General features: G+C 38.0%; 1 protein-coding gene across 5 annotated transcripts in view; it reads left to right on the top strand.

Annotated features, from left to right (window-relative positions):
• The window catches only part of LOC150084061 (protein deacetylase HDAC6-like), a 463,437-nt gene that overhangs the window by 397,178 nt on the left and 45,261 nt on the right, over nucleotides 1–20,998 (top strand). For all 5 annotated transcript variants that reach the window (XM_090375877.1, XM_090375876.1, XM_090375878.1 and 2 more), the window contains one exon: nucleotides 19,369–19,436. In XM_090375877.1, the coding sequence (XP_090232003.1) occupies nucleotides 19,369–19,436 (68 nt within the window). The remainder of the gene's footprint in view (nucleotides 1–19,368; nucleotides 19,437–20,998) is intronic.

Here is a 20,998-nt window from a genome sequence, read left to right as displayed (position 1 = left end):
TTGCCTTTATCAACTGTAGCATTTACAAGGGGACAGTGATTATATTAAAAAAAGAGAAAAAAGAAAGGCAAATATAGAATTGTCGTATTGAAAGTGTGTCTAGTGCTGCAGATGTAGGTGGATTCCAACCTGCAGTGGATCTTGAAATCTCATCCACTGTCAATTTGAACATTGTTTGGTAGAAGGGCTGCATCCCTCCTGCCAGTAGAACACAGCTATTTCTGATTGGACAAAATCAGTATTCTTGGTGCCGTAATGCAGTCTTTCAAGCAGCCCTCCAATTTTGCCTCTGCCTATGGCTGCTGTAAAACTATTAGTCTATGTATCCTCCTCCCAAGCTAACGGTTTTCCAACCCACCTAACACTGCCACAGTTATTATTATATATATAGCATCAGCAGCTATTTTTGCAGCTATCAGCAGCTATATCCCTTCTATTTAAGTGTATCCCATTCCTGTAAAAATGATCTCTCCAAGGATGAATTGATTTACAAGATTTTCTCATCGTGTCTCTCCTATCAGGTCCTGGCAGAATTGCAGATATTTCCATATTTAATCCTAAACTAACTCACAACTTTTTCTCAACATTGCACTATGCTTGTTAAGTAAATTCTCTAATCTCCTATTCTTAATATGATTAGTGCCAACATGTATATCACTTTGCCCCCTTAAAAGATGATTACTGCTTTAATCATTAACTTTCCCCCCGGCAGACATACCCTGGTCCTATTCCATCTGTCCTTTTTTGCATAATATTTTTCCAATTTCCCTGACAGTAACTACCTTCTGTGAGACTGGCACTGGGATTTATGCCTTTGGGATTGTTGTTATGTTGCCTGATACACTAGTAAGTTCTGGTATTGGGGTAGGCAGCTGAGATCTTGATGGCAGCAACCCTGTTTGTCAATCACTCATAAATGCCCATCAGAATGCTGAGTTCATGCTTAATTTCCTTACATTAAAACACACTCACAAAGATTCCCCTTCAGCTGTATCATATCCTGTTCCACATAGCTCTACAAACATTGAACAAGTAGCCCATTTTATAAACCACAATTCATAGATAGCTCACTTCAGTTCTACCCTGAGCCATACTACTCTCACAACATTGAGCCCTTTGCTTTACCTGCCCTAGTCTGAGACAATTCTGATTTCCAATTTAGCTTAATTTGAGAATACCACACTGAACTAAGAGATACATTCCATGTATCTTAATAATATAAGGAATATTTCAAGTGGCCTTCTTTATTGATACCAATTACATTAATTCTTTGGTCATCCAATTCAGCTTCAACTTTGTGCCATATCTTTTTAAAATAATGAAATAATGTGCAACATAAGTATTTTCTAAAATATTTCTCATTTACCATATGTATCTCTGGCAATTTTAAAACAGAAATATTGTATGTATCATATAATAGTTCTCTTTTAAAATTATTATTGTTTGATTGTCTCTGAAAAAGACTCATAGAGCTGAGCTGGAAACATGAATAATATACATAAATTTAAATTAGTTTGTCATTAATTTTCCAAACCAGTATTTTCTGAATAACTCTTAAATGGTTATACTATTTTCCCATAGCCCCACATTTGCCCCAGGGGCTCACATCTGGTGAGTATGGGCTTGGCCCCACTCAGGGTCCCGAGCTGGATATCATCATTCTTCTCTTTCTTGGTGATTCCTTTCTACTTCTCTCTCTCACACATTTTTTTTTTTTTTTTTTTTTTTGGTTGGTGCAGCATAAGCCTCAGGCTTCCTTGCACCTTATGGATTATAACAATTTAGTTCTGTCTCTCACCGTATTAGTATTAGAATAACTTCCAAGCAGGTCCTGTACTATCTATACACTTTCTGCGTTATTATATATCCAAAACAGGATATTCAAAGTAATATAAGAATCTTGGTCTATGGGATGATGCCATCACCTCTGTTGTTGGTATCAGAGGCTGTGGTTTGTCTGATTGCTGAAGGCAGTATGTTATCTTGTAAAACAGCACGCTGGCTGCAGTTAGAATTATAATTATTTTTCTATTTTTGCAGGAGTAGGAGTGTTGTGGTATGCAGAACAGGACTGTCCTTGGAGTGTATTAGGGGAGGGGGGTATTTGTTTTCCATCTATTTATTTATTCTTAAAGGATTTCATTTGTATCATAAAAGATTCTCTGATGCTATCCTTTTTGTATTTTGGTATAGAGTTAATCAGGAGCTTTTGGAGTTTCTTTGATGGAATGGAATGCTATGTCACTTGCTTCTTTGCTGCCTGTTCTTATGAGCTTCAGTTGTTCTGGCTTTCAGCTCTATATGATTGGACTGTGTGTATGATTTACTCACACAAGATTCACTTTGTTATCTGTGTTTCTTGTATCTCTGATGGGGTAAGTGTTTCTGAGGATTCTGTTTAACTTCCTGACGCCTTGGAACACTATTTTCATGCTCTGTTTATGTACTATATGAAATTTAAGTCTTTTAATTAATGTCTCTAATATTTTAAAGTTTTCCTGATGCCATTTATCATATATGATTTCTGTTTTCAATTATTGTTTAATTAATAGAGCTGAAACATGATAGGGATATGTAAATATATGTAAATTAAATTAATTTTTATGCCTTTAAAACTTCAGATCAGTTGAGTTTATACTAGGCTATGGTATGATATAGACTGAATTATAGAGCACTGGTTTGATTCATTGGGAAAAAGTGTGTTAAAACGGTTGGATCCCATTCACCATGATGCACTGTGAATAGCCATAGGAACCTTTTATACATCTCCAGTGCAAAGTTTATATGCAGAATAAGATTAAAACTCTTACTGAATTATGCTACAAAAATTTGTACTCTCATCAATCATCCAGAGTACAAAAATTTGTACTTTCATCAATCATCCGTCTTTGCGGACCAAATCAGAAAAATTTTTTATACAGCTAGATCGCGATTAGTGCGGAAAAATGAATCCCCACAAAGTGGTCGCATTATTTGAATTTGCACTATTCAAAGTTATAATTATGTGTAAAATATGGTAATTGGTTCCAGCTTGAAGGAAATAGGCAATAAAAAATTTTAAACATAAGATTTTATATGTTTATTAACAAAATATTACAGTAAAGAATAAAAAGAATATACTTATAATTTAAATTTATTGTTAAAGTCATAGTGTACTGTAATTATAGGCCCCGAGTGCCAAGCGAGTGACTATAGCGATTCCTAAGCGATTTTGAAAGCGATTTACTTAAAAGAGCGGTTGATTATAGAATAGTGTTATTTTTCTGAGCTTATTTAATTTTGCGCTTCTGAAGTAAAGAAGTTAGCGCACTTGACAGAAAGGCAAGACACCTTTCTTTTTGTATATAGGAATAACTTATTAACACACTAACAACTAATCTCTTTATCGCTTGGTCACTGGTGGCACCGCTCCTGCCTCCACGTGGCGGGGCTGGAAGTCTGGGAGAAGAAAACCACTCTCCCAGGGCTAAAAGGAGCAGTAATGGAAAACACAAAACAGTCTAGCCATGGATCTACTGATCCAGATGTAGATAGACATGCTCTAGATCATGACTTAAATCCATCCCATGCCAAGAGACAAAAAAAAGAAGGGACAGATCATTCTGCTCCTCTCTTTTTAATATTGCATTCCTCCACAGACCAACCACTTAGTAAGTTATCTCCATTTTTGATTCAGAAATGTCTCGAAAATGTGGCTGGCCCTCCAAAAATGGTGCGTCGATTAAGATCTGGAGATTTATTAGTGGAGATGAACGAACATAGACATGCAGAGAGACTTCTGAAAATTTCTACCTTTGGTGGAATTCCCACAAAGGTTACCCCACACGCCACCTTGAACTCCTCTAAAGGGGTAATATCAGAATGGGATCTCCTAAATGTATCGGAAGATGAACTTGTCCATGAATTAAACAATCAAAATGTAATCCACGCCAAAAGAATTTTGATCAAAAGAGATGGAGAGCTCGTCCCCACTCGGACAGTTATACTGACCTTTAAAACACCAATTCTTCCCACAACTATAAAGGCTGGATACCTCAGATGTCATGTTAGACCATACATTCCCAATCCGGTACGGTGCTTCAAGTGCCAAAAATTTGGTCATTCGCAAACTGTATGCAGAGGTGCAGTCACTTGTGCTGCTTGTGGTTCTAAAGAACACACACATACTGATTGTAACAAGGAAACTCAAAATTGTCCTAATTGCCATGGAAATCATTCTGCCTTCTCTAAGGACTGCGATCAATGGAAACGAGAAAAGAATATCCAGAAATATAAAATAGAGCATAAGGTGTCATACCAAGAGGCAAAAAAACAATTTACAATTCCTGTTAAATCATCTACGTATGCGTCAATTACTCAACGACTATGCTCAGTATCAACTCAAACTGACTGCTCAGTCCCTCCAAATATCTCTATATCTGGTTGGGCTAAATCAGTACTTTCTTCATCAAAGGAAGCCTCTCCCTCCAGTTATGTAACAAAAGAGGTAAATACACCCGTATCAGTTCCTCCAGATAAGAATCCCATACTGCAACAGAAAGAACAAACCAAGAGCACTGAAAGAAGTGATAAATACAAACTCAGATCTGAAACCATGGACATCGATGAAAAAGCAGGCGATGACGATACAATTCTTGAAATTCATCCAGAAGATGACATCGACACAGGCAGACCAGTCCTCTCAAAGAAGGAAAAGGGAAAAATAGACAGGCGTAAACAGACTACTTCACGGATGTTAGCAGACACCAGTTAAAACCAAATAATGACTACAGTTATTCAGTGGAATTGCCGTGGGCTCCGTGCTAATGTAGATGACCTTTACGATCTATTAAATAAATATAAGCCTGTTGCAGTATGCATTCAAGAAACTAATCTCACAAATACAGCATCTATGACAATTAAGCATTATACCATATATAGAAAAGATAGAAGTTCCTCTAATTCAGCTCATGGAGGAGTAGCAGTCATAGTGAACTCTGTAGTTCCCTGTAGACCTATCCCCATACAAACACCTTTAGAGGCGGTTGCAGTTCGTGTCACCATTGGTATAACAGTAACATTAGTTTCGTTGTATCTATCACCAAACCATACATACAGCCTTGATGACTTAGATGATATAGTTAAGCAAATACCTGTTCCCTTCTGTATTATGGGTGACTGGAATGGCCATCACCCCCTATGGGGTTCCCAACATCTTGACTCTAGAGGACAGATGATAGAAAAATTTTTAGATAAACATAATCTAACTATTCTAAACACTGGTGATCACACATACATACACTCTCCATCTGGTTCAAGTTCAGCTATTGATCTTTCAATATGCTCCCCAGCAATATTTCCTATCATAGACTGGACTGTTACTGATAACCCTTGTGGTAGCGATCACTTTCCTATCATCTGTACCTTTAGCTCAAGTTCTCCTCCCCAGAGAGATATTAGGACAACCTGGAAATTTGAAAAGGCTAACTGGACTAAATACCAGGAAATAGCTCGAATAGATACTTCCGTCATTACAACCCTCACAATTGATTCTGCAGTCAGGTATACTACACGAAAAATAATGAAAGCATCGGAGGTAGCTATTCCAAAATCTTCACTCAAAATTAGGCTTCATCCAAAAATGTGGTGGAATGAAGCATGCAACAATGCTAAAAAAGAAAGAAATAAGTACTGGAATCTGTTTCGAAAATGTCCAACCACAGCCAACCTCCTACAGTTTAAGAGAGCCAGAGCTAAAGCTCGTCATATAAGACGAGAGAGTAAAAAAGAAGCATGGGCACGTTACGCATCTACCATTAACAGATCCACAGATATTTCTATAATCTGGAAAAAAATTAAACGAATTAATGGCAAATACTCGCAAACAACTTCTCCTATACTACTTGTAAGTGGGAAGGAAATTTCTGAACCTGTAGAGATTGCCAATGTCTTAGGTACTTCATTTGAAACACATTCAGCTGTTGCCACATACGAATCAGCATTTCAATTGCTAAAATCCCGGACAGAAAAATCCAAACTAAAATTTAATACTGCCGTCCCATACTCGTATAATCTACCTCTGACCATGATTGAATTGCGCAGTGCACTTTCTCGATTGAAGAACAGTGCTCCAGGCCCCGATGGAATTTTTTATCCCATGATCTCTCATTTAAGTGAGGATTCGTTAACTGCCCTTTTACAACTGTATAATAGAATTTTCCTAGAGGAGTATTATCCTGCTAGCTGGTGCCATTCTTATGTGCTAGCTTTCCCGAAACCGGGAAAAGACCACACAGATCCCAGAAATTACCGCCCTATTTCTCTAACCAGTTGTCTGGGAAAAACATTGGAAAAAATAGTTAACGCTAGACTGACATGGTTTCTAGAAACGGAAAACATTCTAAGTCCAAACCAGCATGGCTTCCGCAGAAGAAGATCTACACTTGATCTCATTATTAAAGCAGAAACAAATATCCGGAACGCTTTCCTCAGAAATGAGCACCTAGTCATGATATGCGTAGACATAGAGAAAGCCTTCGATACAACTTGGCGATATGGGATTCTTCAAGACTTACATAAATGTGGACTTCGGGGTCATCTGCCAATATTCATTAAGAACTTTCTAGGGAATAGATCCTTTCAGGTCAGATTCCGCTCTTCATTGTCTCGAGCATATGTACAAGAAGAGGGAGTTCCCCAAGGTTCAGTGTTGAGCGCCACACTCTTTGCAATTAGGATTGATGCCATAACCAAGTGCATACCTAACACAGTTGACGCATACTTGTATGCTGACGATCTTGCCATCTCATGTCACTCTCAAAATATGCGACTAATCGAAAGACAACTACGAGGTACCATTAACAAAATAGTCTCTTGGGCCAAAAACAATGGATATCGACTTTCTAAACTAAAAACAACTGCCGTACACTTCTGTCGCAAACGCTCTTTACATCCTGATCCAGACCTAAAGTTAGATTCTCATCGTATTACTTTCCAGCCTAGTATTAGATTCCTTGGTGTAATATTTGACAAAAAATTAAACTTCCTGGAACATATAAAGCATATTCGTACAAGTTGTCTTAGAAAACTAAATCTTCTCAGAGTAATTTCTTCTATGTCATGGGGCGCAGATCGCTACATGTTACTACAGTTATACCGCTCGCTGATTAGATCCAGGTTAGACTATGGGTCTCCTGCATATGACTCGGCCAGACCGAGTGCATTGAAATGGCTCGATCCCGTACATCATAGTGCCCTACGAGTTGCACTGGGGGCTTTCCGTACTTCACCAATCTTAAGCCTATATACCGAAGCCTATGAGCCACCGCTACATCTTCGATGACAAGTTCTGTTACTAAATTACGCAGCCAAAATCAGCAGTCTTCCACATCATCCCATATGGCAATATCTATTTATACCCAAATGGAGTAAACTTTATGAAAATAAACCACGGCTCAATAAACCATCTGGCATTAGGCTTCAAGCTCTTATCACAAGCTGGGACCTGAATTTTACTAACATTCTTCAGGATACTAGCATGGAAATACAGTCATGGCAAATGCCCCCGATACATATTGATAGACATTTTCAGCAATGGGGAAAGAATAACCTTCCAGATTCCAACATAAGACAAATTCATAAGACCCACTCCGCTGAGTTTAGCACTTTCATTCAAATATATACAGATGGATCGAAAATTGGTAGAAAAGTTGGTACTGCTGTAGTATTACCAAATATCACCATCTCCAGACAGCTTCCGTCTGAATGCAGTACTTATACCTCAGAACTATATGGCATTGTTCTAGCTCTAGAGAATATCAAAGAAGAGTTGTATACCAAATCCATCATATATACGGACTCATTGAGTGCTGTGAATTCTCTACAGCGTCAATTCTTCCCTAGTCATCCGCTGGTACAAAAAATTTGGGCACAGCTACAAGAACTTCACGGACATGGACAGCTAGTAATATTTTGTTGGATCCCTGGACACGCTGGAATACTAGGAAACGAGCAGGCAGATTTAGCTGCTAAATGTGCTACAAATGTGATACCATCTAATTTCAGGACTCCTTATATTGACCATAAATCCATTATCAAACAGATGTATAAACAACAGTGGACACGCACGTGGCAAAGTCAAGCGAATAATAAACTTCTTGAAATCAAGAGAGAACCCAAGCAATGGCAATCCAGTCTGAGACGAAACAGAAAAGAAGAAACCATCCTAGCCAGATTACGCATTGGTCATACATTCCTCACTCATAGCTACCTACTAACAAAAAATGATCCTCCGCAATGCAGCAACTGCTTATGTTTATTAACAGTAAAACATATCATCCTGGAATGCCCGCTATATCTGCAAGAACGGAAATCTGCTTTCTTCTCTCATTTTCATAACTCCAGCCAGTTATCATTACAGAATGTTCTAGGAGATCGTGAGGACATGAATGACATTTTTCTCTTTCTAAAATTGATAAATAAATATCACAATATATGAACCATATCACGTGTAAGACAAACTAAGAAGATATTAGACAGTAATCAGTGCATTATAGCCTAAGTTGCTGATGCACCAACAAATTTAACAACAACAACAACAACAACAACAACTGTAATTATAGAAAGCAAAATAAAAACAAAAAAATTCTAAATATCATTCCTAAAGGTAAGCTTACACTGACGAAAACATCTTTATTGTCTTTCGAAATATTTTAGTAGCTTAGACTGAACTGTTTTCTCTTTCTTTAAATCTTCATACCTATGTTGGTAGATGCAGAGTGCTTTATCCTCATCTCGGCAAATTTGCATGCTTCGATCGAGGTTCGGGTCAGCATCCATAATTTTTTGCTTCACGACTTCTACAGTTGGAAAGGTATCTTTGAATTCCTTGAGAGTGAACTCCTTCACTCGCATGTTAACTCATTCTTCGGCATCATTGTCAGCTGCTTCAAATGCTCTTTGTTGATCTAAAAGTAGGAGATCATGATCAGTCAATTTTTCTGAGTGTGAATTGAGCAGTTCCCAAACATCGTCATTTTCTATTTCATCAAATCAGAGTTCTCTTCCAATATTTATTTCTTCTATAATAATTTTTTTCTTCAAAACTGCTATTATTTGCACAGTGAGGCAAAATGTGCTTCCACACATGTTGTTTGCAGTTATTTGTTACCAAGCATGCTGAATATTTTCTATTGCATGTCTGATGTTATAATTTTTTCAGAACTCTGTTAAGGAAATTGCATAGTCTCCTGTAGTTTTAGCAATTTCCTGTTTAAATGTTGCGGTGGTCCCTTGATCCGTAGGCTGCAACAAATATGTTTGGTGGCAAAAAAAAATGATTTTTACATAATGAACCAAATGTAGTTGGATGACCTGGGGCATTATCTAAAATTAGTAGTACTTTAAATGCGATGTTGCTTTCCTTGCAATATTTTTCAACAGCCAGACAAAAATAGCTTGAAAACCAGTCAGTGATTACAGCTTGGGTCACCCATGCTTTCTTACTTGATTGCCAAATAACTGGAAGTGATCTATGGTTGTAGTCTTTTAGAGCATGAGGATTTGGAGAATGATAAACAAGCATCGGTTTCAATTTAAAATTGCCTTGAGCACTGCCTCCCAAACCACCCATGTTAGGTGATCTTTAGACACTTTAAATCCAAGTTGAGTTTTTTCTTTCTTAGAAATATAAGTTCTGAAAGGCATCCTTTTCCAGAATAAACCGGTTTCATCCATGTTAAATATTTGTTGATCAGTGTATTCACCATCTTTGGTTATTATTTTCAGGCATTCCCTCATCCTATTTTAGAGTTGCTATGACCACATTCATGTTGTTCAGTCACATCAAGTTTTTGCTCTAATCTAATAACGAGCCTCTTCTTTTTTGCATTGTAGTGTTTTTATCTGAAGGAATCTTTCTTTTCTGCATTTTGTTAAGGGCACTTCTTAAAACGATTAAAATAAATCACAAAAACTAACGTATATTACGACAGGCAGCAGCACATGCACACGCAAAGATAAACAAGTGCAAACTGAAGTAGCAGCGTCTAAAACCCTAATGGTAACCTCAACTGCACATGCACTAGCCTCACATTAAATGTGACCTGGTATCATTATACAATTCACACTAAATCAAATATCGCATTATTCGAACTCTCATTAATCGCGACCTAGCTGTAGTTAAAACCAACGTTCAATTCACCAGTAAGTGTATATATACAGAACCTGCTCATATAGTGGCAGATTAACCTTGACAGCATTGTGCAATGTAGCCAGGCAAATCAGAACTTCCGTTCTGATTTGCCTGCATGCAGTTTATATAGCAAGCTCCTCAAAGACACCACCATTATTTCTTAAGAGTTTCCAGTCAAAAATGTTGGTTATACAGCTTATAGTATATAAGCTGTATAACTAACTGCAATTCCACTAGTCTTAGAATATACGCTGTGCTCCCACTTTATTAGGTACACCTACCTAGTAGTGTGTTGAGCCTCCTTTAGCCTTCAAAACAGCCTGAATTCATCTAGGCATGGATTGAACAAGATGCTGAAAACGTGCAGGAATGAAGTACCATGCAGACATGAGTGTGTCACGCAGTTCCTTGAGATTTAACCAAATGCGGAGGATGCGGAAAGGTCAGGGAATGACCACCACATATTCCCGGAGCAATATGGCCTTAGTTGCTAATGCTCCTAAAAACCAAATAACATAACATCCTTGAGATTCGACGAAAGTGTAGGCCTGCAGCAAACAGCCCTTTCCAGCTCATCATAAAGATGTTCAATAGGATTAAGATCCGATGAGTGAGCGGGCCCCTGCAACAAAGAAAAGTCATTGTCATGTTCCTGAAACCATTCCATAGTGATTCAGGCTTTGCGCACCGGTGCATTATCCTGCCTGAAGTAAATCTGACTGAGGATAAACTGTTAACATGAACAGATGCACTTGGTCAGCAACAATGTTTAGGTACGATGTGGCATTCAGACATGAATCTATGGGTATCAATGGATCCAATGTGTGCCAAGAAAACATTCCCCACACCATAACACTGCCCCCCACCACTTTACACAGTAGTCATCAGACATGACGGGTCCATGGATTCATGTTTTTTTCGGCAAATTCTGAGCCTTCCATCAGCATGATGCACCAGGAACTTCAACTCGTCAGACCAAGCAACTGTTTTCCAATCCTCGATAGTCCAGTGATGGTGTTGCTGTACCCACAGGAGGCGTGCTCTCTTGTTCTTCATTGATAACAAAGGAATGTGGTATGGCCGTCGGCTGTTGTAGCCCATTCGCGACAAAGTGTGACTAGTGGTCCATTGCAATATTTTGTTCTGCACACCAAGGTTGTATTCTGACGTGATATGCGACATTGTGGCCCGTCTGTTTGCTTGCACAATTCTTGCCATCCTTCTCTGACCTCTCTCATCAACAAGCGATTTTCTTCCACAGGAGTGCTGCTGAGAGGATGTTTTCTGTTTATTGCACCATTCTCGATATACCCTTGAAACTGTGGTGCATGAAAGTTCAGGAGAACTGTCGTTTCAGAGATGCTTTGTCCAGCACGTCTTGCACCTACTACCATGCCACATTCAAATTCCGTTAGATCACTCCTTTTCCCCATTCTTGCTACGGTTTGTACGCTTAACTGATACTAGAAAGGTTGTTCTGAATGTGACTTGCAACATTTTGGGACAAACCATTTGTGTGCACAACAGGGGTGTACCTAATAAAGTGGCATCACAGTGTATATCATACAGCTTACTTTTTCCAAAACTTTTTGAATTCTCTGTGTAATCCAATGCATAGATACTATTAACCATAGGCAGATAAATCAAATCTGGGCCTAGTTAACATATATTTCAAAACATAACTGATATTGGATCCAAAATAGCTGTACCATCAGTTGCTTTCTTTAGTGAGATTTTAAATGCACGGACAGACTGAATGGCAAAAAATCCAGTATCGAGGTCAGTATTAGTACGCTAGATCTTGTATTATGATTATATCCCTCTTATTCAAAAAAGGATGTAAAATAAAATAAACATATGTCTGTAAATGTCAAAAAAAAAAAAAAAAAAAAAAAAAAAAATGCTGTTGTTGAAAATCAAAGCAGATGCTTTAACCCTGGAAATCAAAAGAATAGACAAATTCATTCTTGTGAGATTGTATATTGGGCACACCTATTACACATATTTACTTTTGAAGGAGGAGACACTGATATGTTCACATTGTCTGCACAAGAATCTACTTCTGAACTATCTGCTTTATTGGCCACCACAATAATGTAGCTATTTTTTAGAATACCTAGTATACAACCATGTGAACTCTCAATGGATATTCTCAGGTACAGTGTGAATCCTAATAGACTCAATACTTTCTTAAAGCTGATGAACTTCTATGATCAAATATAATACATTTGGTTAAGTGGCATACATTTCAGGAAATCAAATTTAGAAGGTGTAATGTAACCCCCCAATCTCTTCAATCCAAGGAACCATCAGCTATTGTATAGATCCCCATAGCACACCTGAAAGAATTAAAACAAAAACTTTGCAGATCCCATCCACAATCACAACATTTGTCCCTTTACAGAAACAGATAGCAATACTATACAATGAACTCCAGTTTACTCTCATTCTCAGGAAACCATCATTCACAGATATCCTGGTCTGTGTTATGACTTTTAGTGCTAAACTAAAATGTGAAGATACAAGGTGCAGCTAAAATGAAACGAGAATAGTTGCTTACCAGTACCTAATAAGGCCTCCGTAGCCGACTGGTCAGGAGCGGGAGTGCAGTAGCACACGCTCTTTGAGTAGACCGAGGTTCACGCCCCTGACTGCTAAATACAGTTGATCTTCCAACCCTCACTGGACCAGCATGGCAGATTATGGTCCATTTCCCTCAGCATGAATTGTTGAGGAGGCTTCCATCCTGCAGTAGGTTGATAATGGCTGCAGTTTACTTTTTTTACCTTACTACTGTGCATGTCAACAACATTCATATTGTGCTATAGCTTAGGTATAGGTAAAAAGGCCATGCGCTTTGGATTCATCATTCTATATTCTTTATTATATAGCACAAAGTGGAACAGAAAGTAAAATAAAATGACAGGTTGTAGTTAAAGTATCATGACTATGTCGTATGTTTGATGGCCAAGAACAGTTTGGCATAGGTAAAAAGGCCTACATGTTCTGGGTTCATCATTCTATATTCTTTATTATGTAGCTCTGTGCTACATAATAAAGTGATACTTTAAGCTATCATTTTATTTTACTTTCCGTTCCGCTCTGTGCTACATAATAAAGAATATAGAGTGCTATAGCTTGTTTTTTTTCCCTATATAGATCAGGTTTTTGCTTCATTGCAATCAGTTAAGTTTTGATTGAACTTTGCCTCTTTAAGTGAATTAGTGTTTTAATCCTTTAGCAGAAAAATGAGTGATCGTAATTTAGAGCAAAGGATTGTTATTAAATTTTTAGTTGAACTTGGTAAAAGTGGTGCAGAAATGTTGAAGATGTTACATAAAGTGTACAGTGATGAAACCATGAGTCAGCCACAAACAAATGTTGCAAATGGTTCAGAGAGGGACAGGAAGATGGCCAACTTCAACAGCAGACAAGAATGTTGAAAAGATTTTCTTATGCCAAGACCATCGTTGAGCATTTGACTAATTGCAGAACAGTTACATATTGACAAAGAAATAGTAAGAACAGTTTTGACAGAGTAGTTGGCATGAGAAAGGTGTGCACACAAATGGTTCTGCACATCCTGACAGGTGATCAGAAGCAGAAACTTGTGGAAGTTTGCAGTGCAATTTTAGAAAAAATTTTTGTGAAACTTCCGACTTTTTGGATTTAGTGATAACAGGATATGAATCTTTCAGTATGATCTACAAACCAAGCATCAAAGCATGCAGTGACAAACTCCCCTTTCTCTCTGTTTAACAAAAGCTCAGAATGTCTCAATTGAAGATCAAGTTCATGTTTGTCATTTTCTTTGATTGCTGTGGTGTTGTTCATCATGAATTTGTCCCACCAAATCAGACTGTCAATCAACCACTCTACACTGAGATTTTAGGAAGACTTCATGAAAAAATTCAAAAGACACAGCCCAGTTTATGGCTGAACAAATGGTTTTTGCATCGTGACACTGCACCATGTCATTCCTCCATCGTAGTGAGCAAGTTTTTAATGAAAAGCAAATCATAACATTGGATCACCTGCCTTATTCATCAGATCTGGCACCATGCAACATTTTCTGTTCCCAAAAATTAAAATCCACCTCAAAGGAAAATGATCTGATATAGTAGACATTCAGAAGAACACAATGCAGCAATTAAAGGCAGTATCTTCCAAGGACTTTTGCTGCTGTTTTAGATCCTGGAAATCACAAATGTGGAGTGCTACATAGATGCAGTTGGAGAGTACTTTTAAGGGGATAAACATTGAAATTATATTTAAAATAATAAAGGATTTAAAAAATACTACTTGTTTCTTTTTAGCTGCACCTTATATGTGTGAATTTTGGTTTCCATGGCAGTAACTTGCCCTTAACGCCACACTGCTCCAATTTGTGTAGCAGTATTTTACGTATAACAGTATCAGAAGCTTTGCTGAAATTGAAGAATGATGTCAAATTGGGTTTTTTTTTTTTTTTTGTTTTGCATCCAGTTCCTCAATACAATATAGTATTAGCCAGTCAGATTGATCAAACGAGATCTTCTCTTAACGAATCTGTGTGTAATTGACATATAATTGGATTCCTGTCAAGATGATCCTGCATTACTTCTTTGATCACTGATTTCATTATTTTCTTGGAAGAGAAATCAAGCTTTCAGGTCTGTCAGTTAAGAGAAGATCTCGTCTGATCAATCTGACTGGCTAATACTATATTGTATTAGCAACAGTCAGATATTCTATTTTTTCTGATCCTTGAAAAAGCCTGAAATTTTTATAAGACTGAAATGGTAGTCTTAATTATGGCTGATTAATTCATGCCATACCATGGAATAATAAATGCCGTGCTCTTTGTTTTTCCTTTCATTCATTAAATGAGGTTTACATAGCACAATATGCAGAATAATGGTGCCAAATTTTCATCTTTATCTTCCAAACAGCCTTAAAAGTAAAGATAAACAGATTTAATTGTTTTTACTATAGACCAATATTGTGATTCTGGTGTAAACACAGCAAAAATTATCTGGTGAATTCACATAGCCATTCACAGTAGTGTTGTTTCTTGATACTGCTTGTCAGAAAAACCAAAGAAAACAAAGATGATAAAACACGCAACTAGCCTCAAATGCACAGATGATAACTGATCAAAATGTGTGAACCTGTTGTAACAGTTCTTATAATAGCTGATTCATAACTGCATGCTCAATTAAGTATTAAATTGAGTATTTAATTTTAATGTAAAAAAGTTGTTTCCTTTTTATATTTGTTAAAAAATGTAATACAATGATATCACTTATATCACAAAGTTGAAATTATATAATTTTAATGGATTACTTACATATAAGGGTCAGTCAGAAAGTAGGGCCTCATGATTTTATTTCATGGAGTTTACAATATATGTTTGTGGCGCCTCCGTAGCCAGGTGGGCAGGAGCAGCAGTGTGTAGCACACGCTTCTTGATTAGACCGGGGTTCGAGCCCGTGATCACCAAATACGGAGGATGCGGAAAGGTCAGGGAATGACCACCGCATATCCCCAGAGCAATATGGCCTTAGTTGCTAATGCTCCTAAAAACCAAATAAACAAACAACAACAATATATGTTTGTGAAAATGATTCCCATAACACTCTGCAATAATTTTCACATATGTATGCATATCCTTCTGAGCAGTCTTTTCACATTAAAAAAGAGTATATATTCCCATCCTGTCTCCTTGCTGTTTTGCTATCATCACAACACATTCTTTAATACATCATCATTTCTATAATGATGCCCCCTCCCCATCTCTTCAAAGGATCAAGAGGGGCACTATCAGCTTTAAAATTATGTTAATTTTTTTTTGAGGAAAATGTAATACTATTCAACTGCTTGCTTTCAGGGACCATAGTGAACTCAGATCACTGTGTGGGTACATTACAAAATTTGAAAACTCACATTCAGCAAATTTATCCCACAAGAGAAATGTAGGAATTTGTCCCTTCGTGATAATATCCGACTCCACACAAGTGCACTGTGCTTCTGAGATCATTACAAATTTGAATGCAATGTAATTTCCTGTGTGTTGATCCTATGAAGGGAAAACTATGAGAATATCATTGCAAAAGTGACATTACCATTAAAGAATGTTGTGCAACAGTAGCTGTTTTACATTACATTTTAGGTGCCTCCATAGCCAGGTGGGCAGGAGCAGCAGTGCATAGCACATGCTTCTTGATTCGACCGAGGTTCAAGCCCGTGACTACCAAATACGGAGGATGCGGAAAGGTCAGGGAATGACCACCACATATCCCCGGAGCAATATGGCCTTAGGGGTTATGCTATTAGTTAAGAAACACATAAAAACCAAGGAAGTGAAGCCAGTCGACATCGCTGGACAGTGCAGTGTGGAGTCAGTTTGGTGTTGACATAAACATTGGGAGATCAAAATTACGAGTGGGAGTGTGCTATAGGCCTAATGACTCTGATGAGTATAATAAGGAACTGTACAGGGAAATAGAGTGGGCCAGTAAATCAGACTGTCTTATAATGGGAGATTTTAATTTCCCAGATATTGACTGGAATTTGGGGGCTGGTTACTCACACACTAGCAGGGCTTTTGTGGATTTATTGGATGATTGTTTTCTACATCAGCATGTTCGGGAGGCAACTAGAGCGAGTAATACTCTTGATTTGATTATCAGCAGTGATTCTTCATGCATTAAGAATCTGCAGATAAATGAACCACTAGGTGGCAGTGATCACAGTGTGCTGAAGTGGGATTTACTCAAAGAGGTAACTACCATTAGGGGTAAAGGGAAGGGTTATTGCTTCCGTAAAGGCGACTACGATGGACTGAGACAGTATTTAAATTTTATACAGTGGGACCAACTGATGATGTTACCAACAGCAAATTCAAAATGGGAAGCATTCAAAGAACTTATCTTGGAAGCTACTAGGCTTTACATACCAACTAAGAAATATTGTTCAAGGTTTAGGCCAAAATGGATGTCAGATGAACTAATGAGGCATATGGCAGAGAAGAAAAATGCATGGGATACATACAAATTAACACATGACACAGAAGCCTATGAGAGATACAAGTTGATATGCAACCAAGTTACAAAGGAGGTTAGGCAGGCGAAGGCAGATTACGAGAAATCCTTGGCAAGGGATGCAAAGAAAAACAGCAAAGAGTTCTTTACTTATGTAAACTCTAGAAGGAAGGGGATGAATCAGATTGGTCCACTTGATATTGATGGGTCAAGTGTTGATGATCCTGCTCAGGTAGCTAACAAACTAAATGAATATTTTGCATCGACATTCACACATGAGGAGTTATTCAGCGAGGGGAATGCCAGATGTGTATTCAACTCTAGCAGTAAGCTACAGAATCTTGAAATAACTGGGAGTAAAGTGGAGGAGAAACTGTTGAAGATAAACACAAGAAAGGCACCCGGGGTGGATGGGATCTATCCAGTTATATTAAAGGAGGCAGCAAAGGAAGTAAGCAAACCCTTAGCCATAATTATGAGAGCTTCCTTGGACTCAGGGGAGGTACCCATAGACTGGAAATGTGCAAATGTGACCCCAATTCACAAAGGAGGATCAAAGGCTGACACAAGTAATTATAGACCTGTGAGCTTAACTTCTGTTCCAGGAAAATTAATGGAGGCACTGGTTAAAGAAGCACTGCAGGATCATTTAGACAAGACTTCAGTTATAGCTCAGACACAGCATGGTTTTGTTAAGGGGAAGTCTTGCCTGACCAACTTGATTGGATACTATGATGCAGTCACAAAAGAACTGGATGCAGGGAATAACTTTGATATTATATACTTGGATCTTAGAAAGGCTTTTGATACTGTTGCACATGGAAGACTGCTGCACAAATTGGAGCACTGTGACATTGGAGGCAAATTGCTGCTATGGATAAAGGGGTGGTTGAGGGGGAGAAGACAGAGAGTAGTAATCAATGGACACTGCTCATCGTGGACTGATGTTATTAGTGGAGTCCCTCAGGGCTCAGTGTTGGGTCCATTATTGTTTTCTGTATTTATAAATGATATTGATGATGGTATATCGGGCTTAATGTCCAAGTTTGCAGACGATACAAAGGTTGGCAGGGTTGTCAAGGACACTACTGACACTATGCTGCTGCAACAGGATCTGGAAAGGTTGAACAGATGGGCTGAGAGGTGGCAAATGAAGTTTAACATTGACAAATGTAAAGTACTACACATGGGAAACAGCAACCCCAGAGCAACGTATCAACTCTGTGGTACTACACTGACAGTGGTAGAGAATGAAAGGGACTTGGGGGTGGTTGTGCAGGCAGATATGAAGTTCTCTGAGCAGTGCAGACGGGCTGCAAGAGTAGCTCATGGAGTATTGTCAATGATATACAGGAATTTTTCCAGCAGGGATAAGGAGGTGATTATTCCATTGTATAAGGCGATGGTCAGGCCACACCTAGAGTACTGTATACAGGTCTGGAGGCCTCATTTCAAGAAGGATGTAGAGCTGCTGGAACAAGTACAGAGAAGGGCAACAAGATTAGTGAATGGAACAAAGGGGTGCTCTTACGAAGAAAGGCTTAAGTTTTGCAAATTACAGTGTCTGGAGACTAGGCACCAGCGAGGTGATCTGATAGAGGTGTATAAAGCCTTGAATGGTTTAAGCATGCTCAATGCTGATGGGATTCTTCCTCTAGCTCAGAAAAATCACCTGAGAGGGCATAAATTCAAATTGAGGAAAGACAGATGTAGGATAGACGTGCGGAAATTTGCCTTTAGCCAGCGGGTGGTTGGTTGGTGGAACAGACTTCCATCCCTTGTGGTGGAGGTTGACAGCCTAAATAAGTTTAAGGCTCAGCTGGACAGGTATTTTGAACGAACAGAGGGGTGAAGCGGAAGTGGTTTTTTTTTTTTTTTTTTTTGGCTGATGCTGCATAAGCTTGCTTTCTTGCATCAAATGCCTCTACTAATGCTAATGCTAACAATAACATTACATTTTACTGGACATTTTATATTGTTATCGTGTAATGTTCACTTGGTTATCTGGTAAATTACAGGAAACAAAAATTGGATGGCATTACTTTCAACTGACCTTTTATCCTTTATTTTGTTTCTAGAAGCAGTTTTTAAAATGTATATTTGATACATATCCACATAACCATAATTAGTTTTAACATTTTTTTTTTTTTTCTTTTCTTTTTTTCAATATATCAGTGCTGTATCATCTATCCAAAGTGTCGTCAAAGTTCAACAGAAGTTTTGGTGCTCTCTAAAATTTTATGGTAAGCTGTTCATTCTGATTTTTGAATATGATAAACATCTTGTTTGAGAATGTTTAATACATGATTTTAGTATTTTTTCAATAATGTTTGTAAAAATTTCACTGAAAAGAAACAATTTTCACTTGTTGATAGGCATTTCATGCAAGCTTTAATGTATGATTAATCCTCGGGAAAAAATAATAAATAATAAGGTGGCATCTTTCAAAATCGTGACTAGGATTGTTGGTATGTATATTAGAATCCAGTGCAAACTAGACACATTAGTAGGTTCTATTGCGTAATATGCTATAATATCAAAAGTATTGAGACAGTACCCTCAAAATGAGAATGGAGAATCCCATTGTACATTTTACTATTGCTTGCAAATGCAAAGCAGTACCTGTTTTTATTAATGACCATTTAGTAATGATCAAGGTCAGGAATGGTGCTAGTGTTTGAGGCAAAACCTTGTAATGGCACCTAATTCATATCATATCTTAACACGCATATAGATCAGTAGTGCATCTAGCATTTCAGTTTGCGGGGTTAACCCAGAAAAAATTACTAATGACTTAAAAAATTCCAATGAAAATTTACACGCAGCTCCACAGAAAAGCATTCTGCACTCTGCAGTTCCATTAAAAGAAAGTACTTAACAAAATAGTTTATTAATAATTCCTAAATTTAGACATATTTCAAAATTTTGAGCTGTAAAACAGGTAGAGAGAAAACCAAACTATTACATTAGGGTCATCTGGAAAGTTATTTCATATATCCATGTGTGTCTGTAAATTGCATGTGTTCTCTGATCGATTTGCCTGTTTTGCTGGACGAAAAACTGCAGTTTCTTGTGGGAAAACTTTGCTATCTACGCCTGAGACCGACTAACTCAGCTACAGAGTGAAAAAGTTCCATAAAAGTTCCTTGTATCATCGATGGGATTTGAACCTGGGCCTTTTCCACCCTGTGTGTGTGTGGGCGCCTCCGTAGCCAGGTGGGAAGGAGCAGCAGTGCGTAGCACACGCTTCTTGATTAGACCGGGGTTAGAGCCCGTCACCACCAAATACGAAGGATGCGGATAGGTCAGGGAATGACCACCGCATATCCCGGAGCAATATGGCCTTAGTTGCTAATACTCATAAAAACCAAACTTTCCACCCTGTGGTGGGAGGATGGTAATGATACCACTGTTACTACCTGTGCAAACAGGGGGTAGAGAGAAAGCAGAAATTTGATATTGAATGTTAAATATAAAATATTTTATTAACGGCATGGTGCCTGTGGCAAGTGCCTCACTTTCTCACCCCCAGTGCCAGTCCTGATCAAGGTGTCACCACAATTTAAAAATTTGTGTCTAATGTGAAATGACTTTTGGTTGCCACATGGATGATGATACAAGTGTTCTTCAATTTCTGATACTGGGCATATAAAAAGTAATTGCTATTGAAAGTCTTTAAGAAATGAAAGACTATAGATTATGCAATACTGTTATAGAAAATAGAGTGGGCTGTCTAAAGTTATTAGCAGGTTAAAGTAGGAAAACATTAACATAAGTAGAAATGCCTTAGGGTCAGTGTCAGGTT

The sequence above is a fragment of the Mastigoproctus giganteus genome, chromosome 6, assembly GCF_048544385.1.
Source record: "Mastigoproctus giganteus isolate SK-2022 chromosome 6, ASM4854438v1, whole genome shotgun sequence".
NCBI lineage: Eukaryota > Metazoa > Arthropoda > Arachnida > Uropygi > Thelyphonidae > Mastigoproctus > Mastigoproctus giganteus.
Note: the sequence above shows the minus strand (reverse complement) of the source record. Positions and strands in the feature narration are given on the sequence as shown.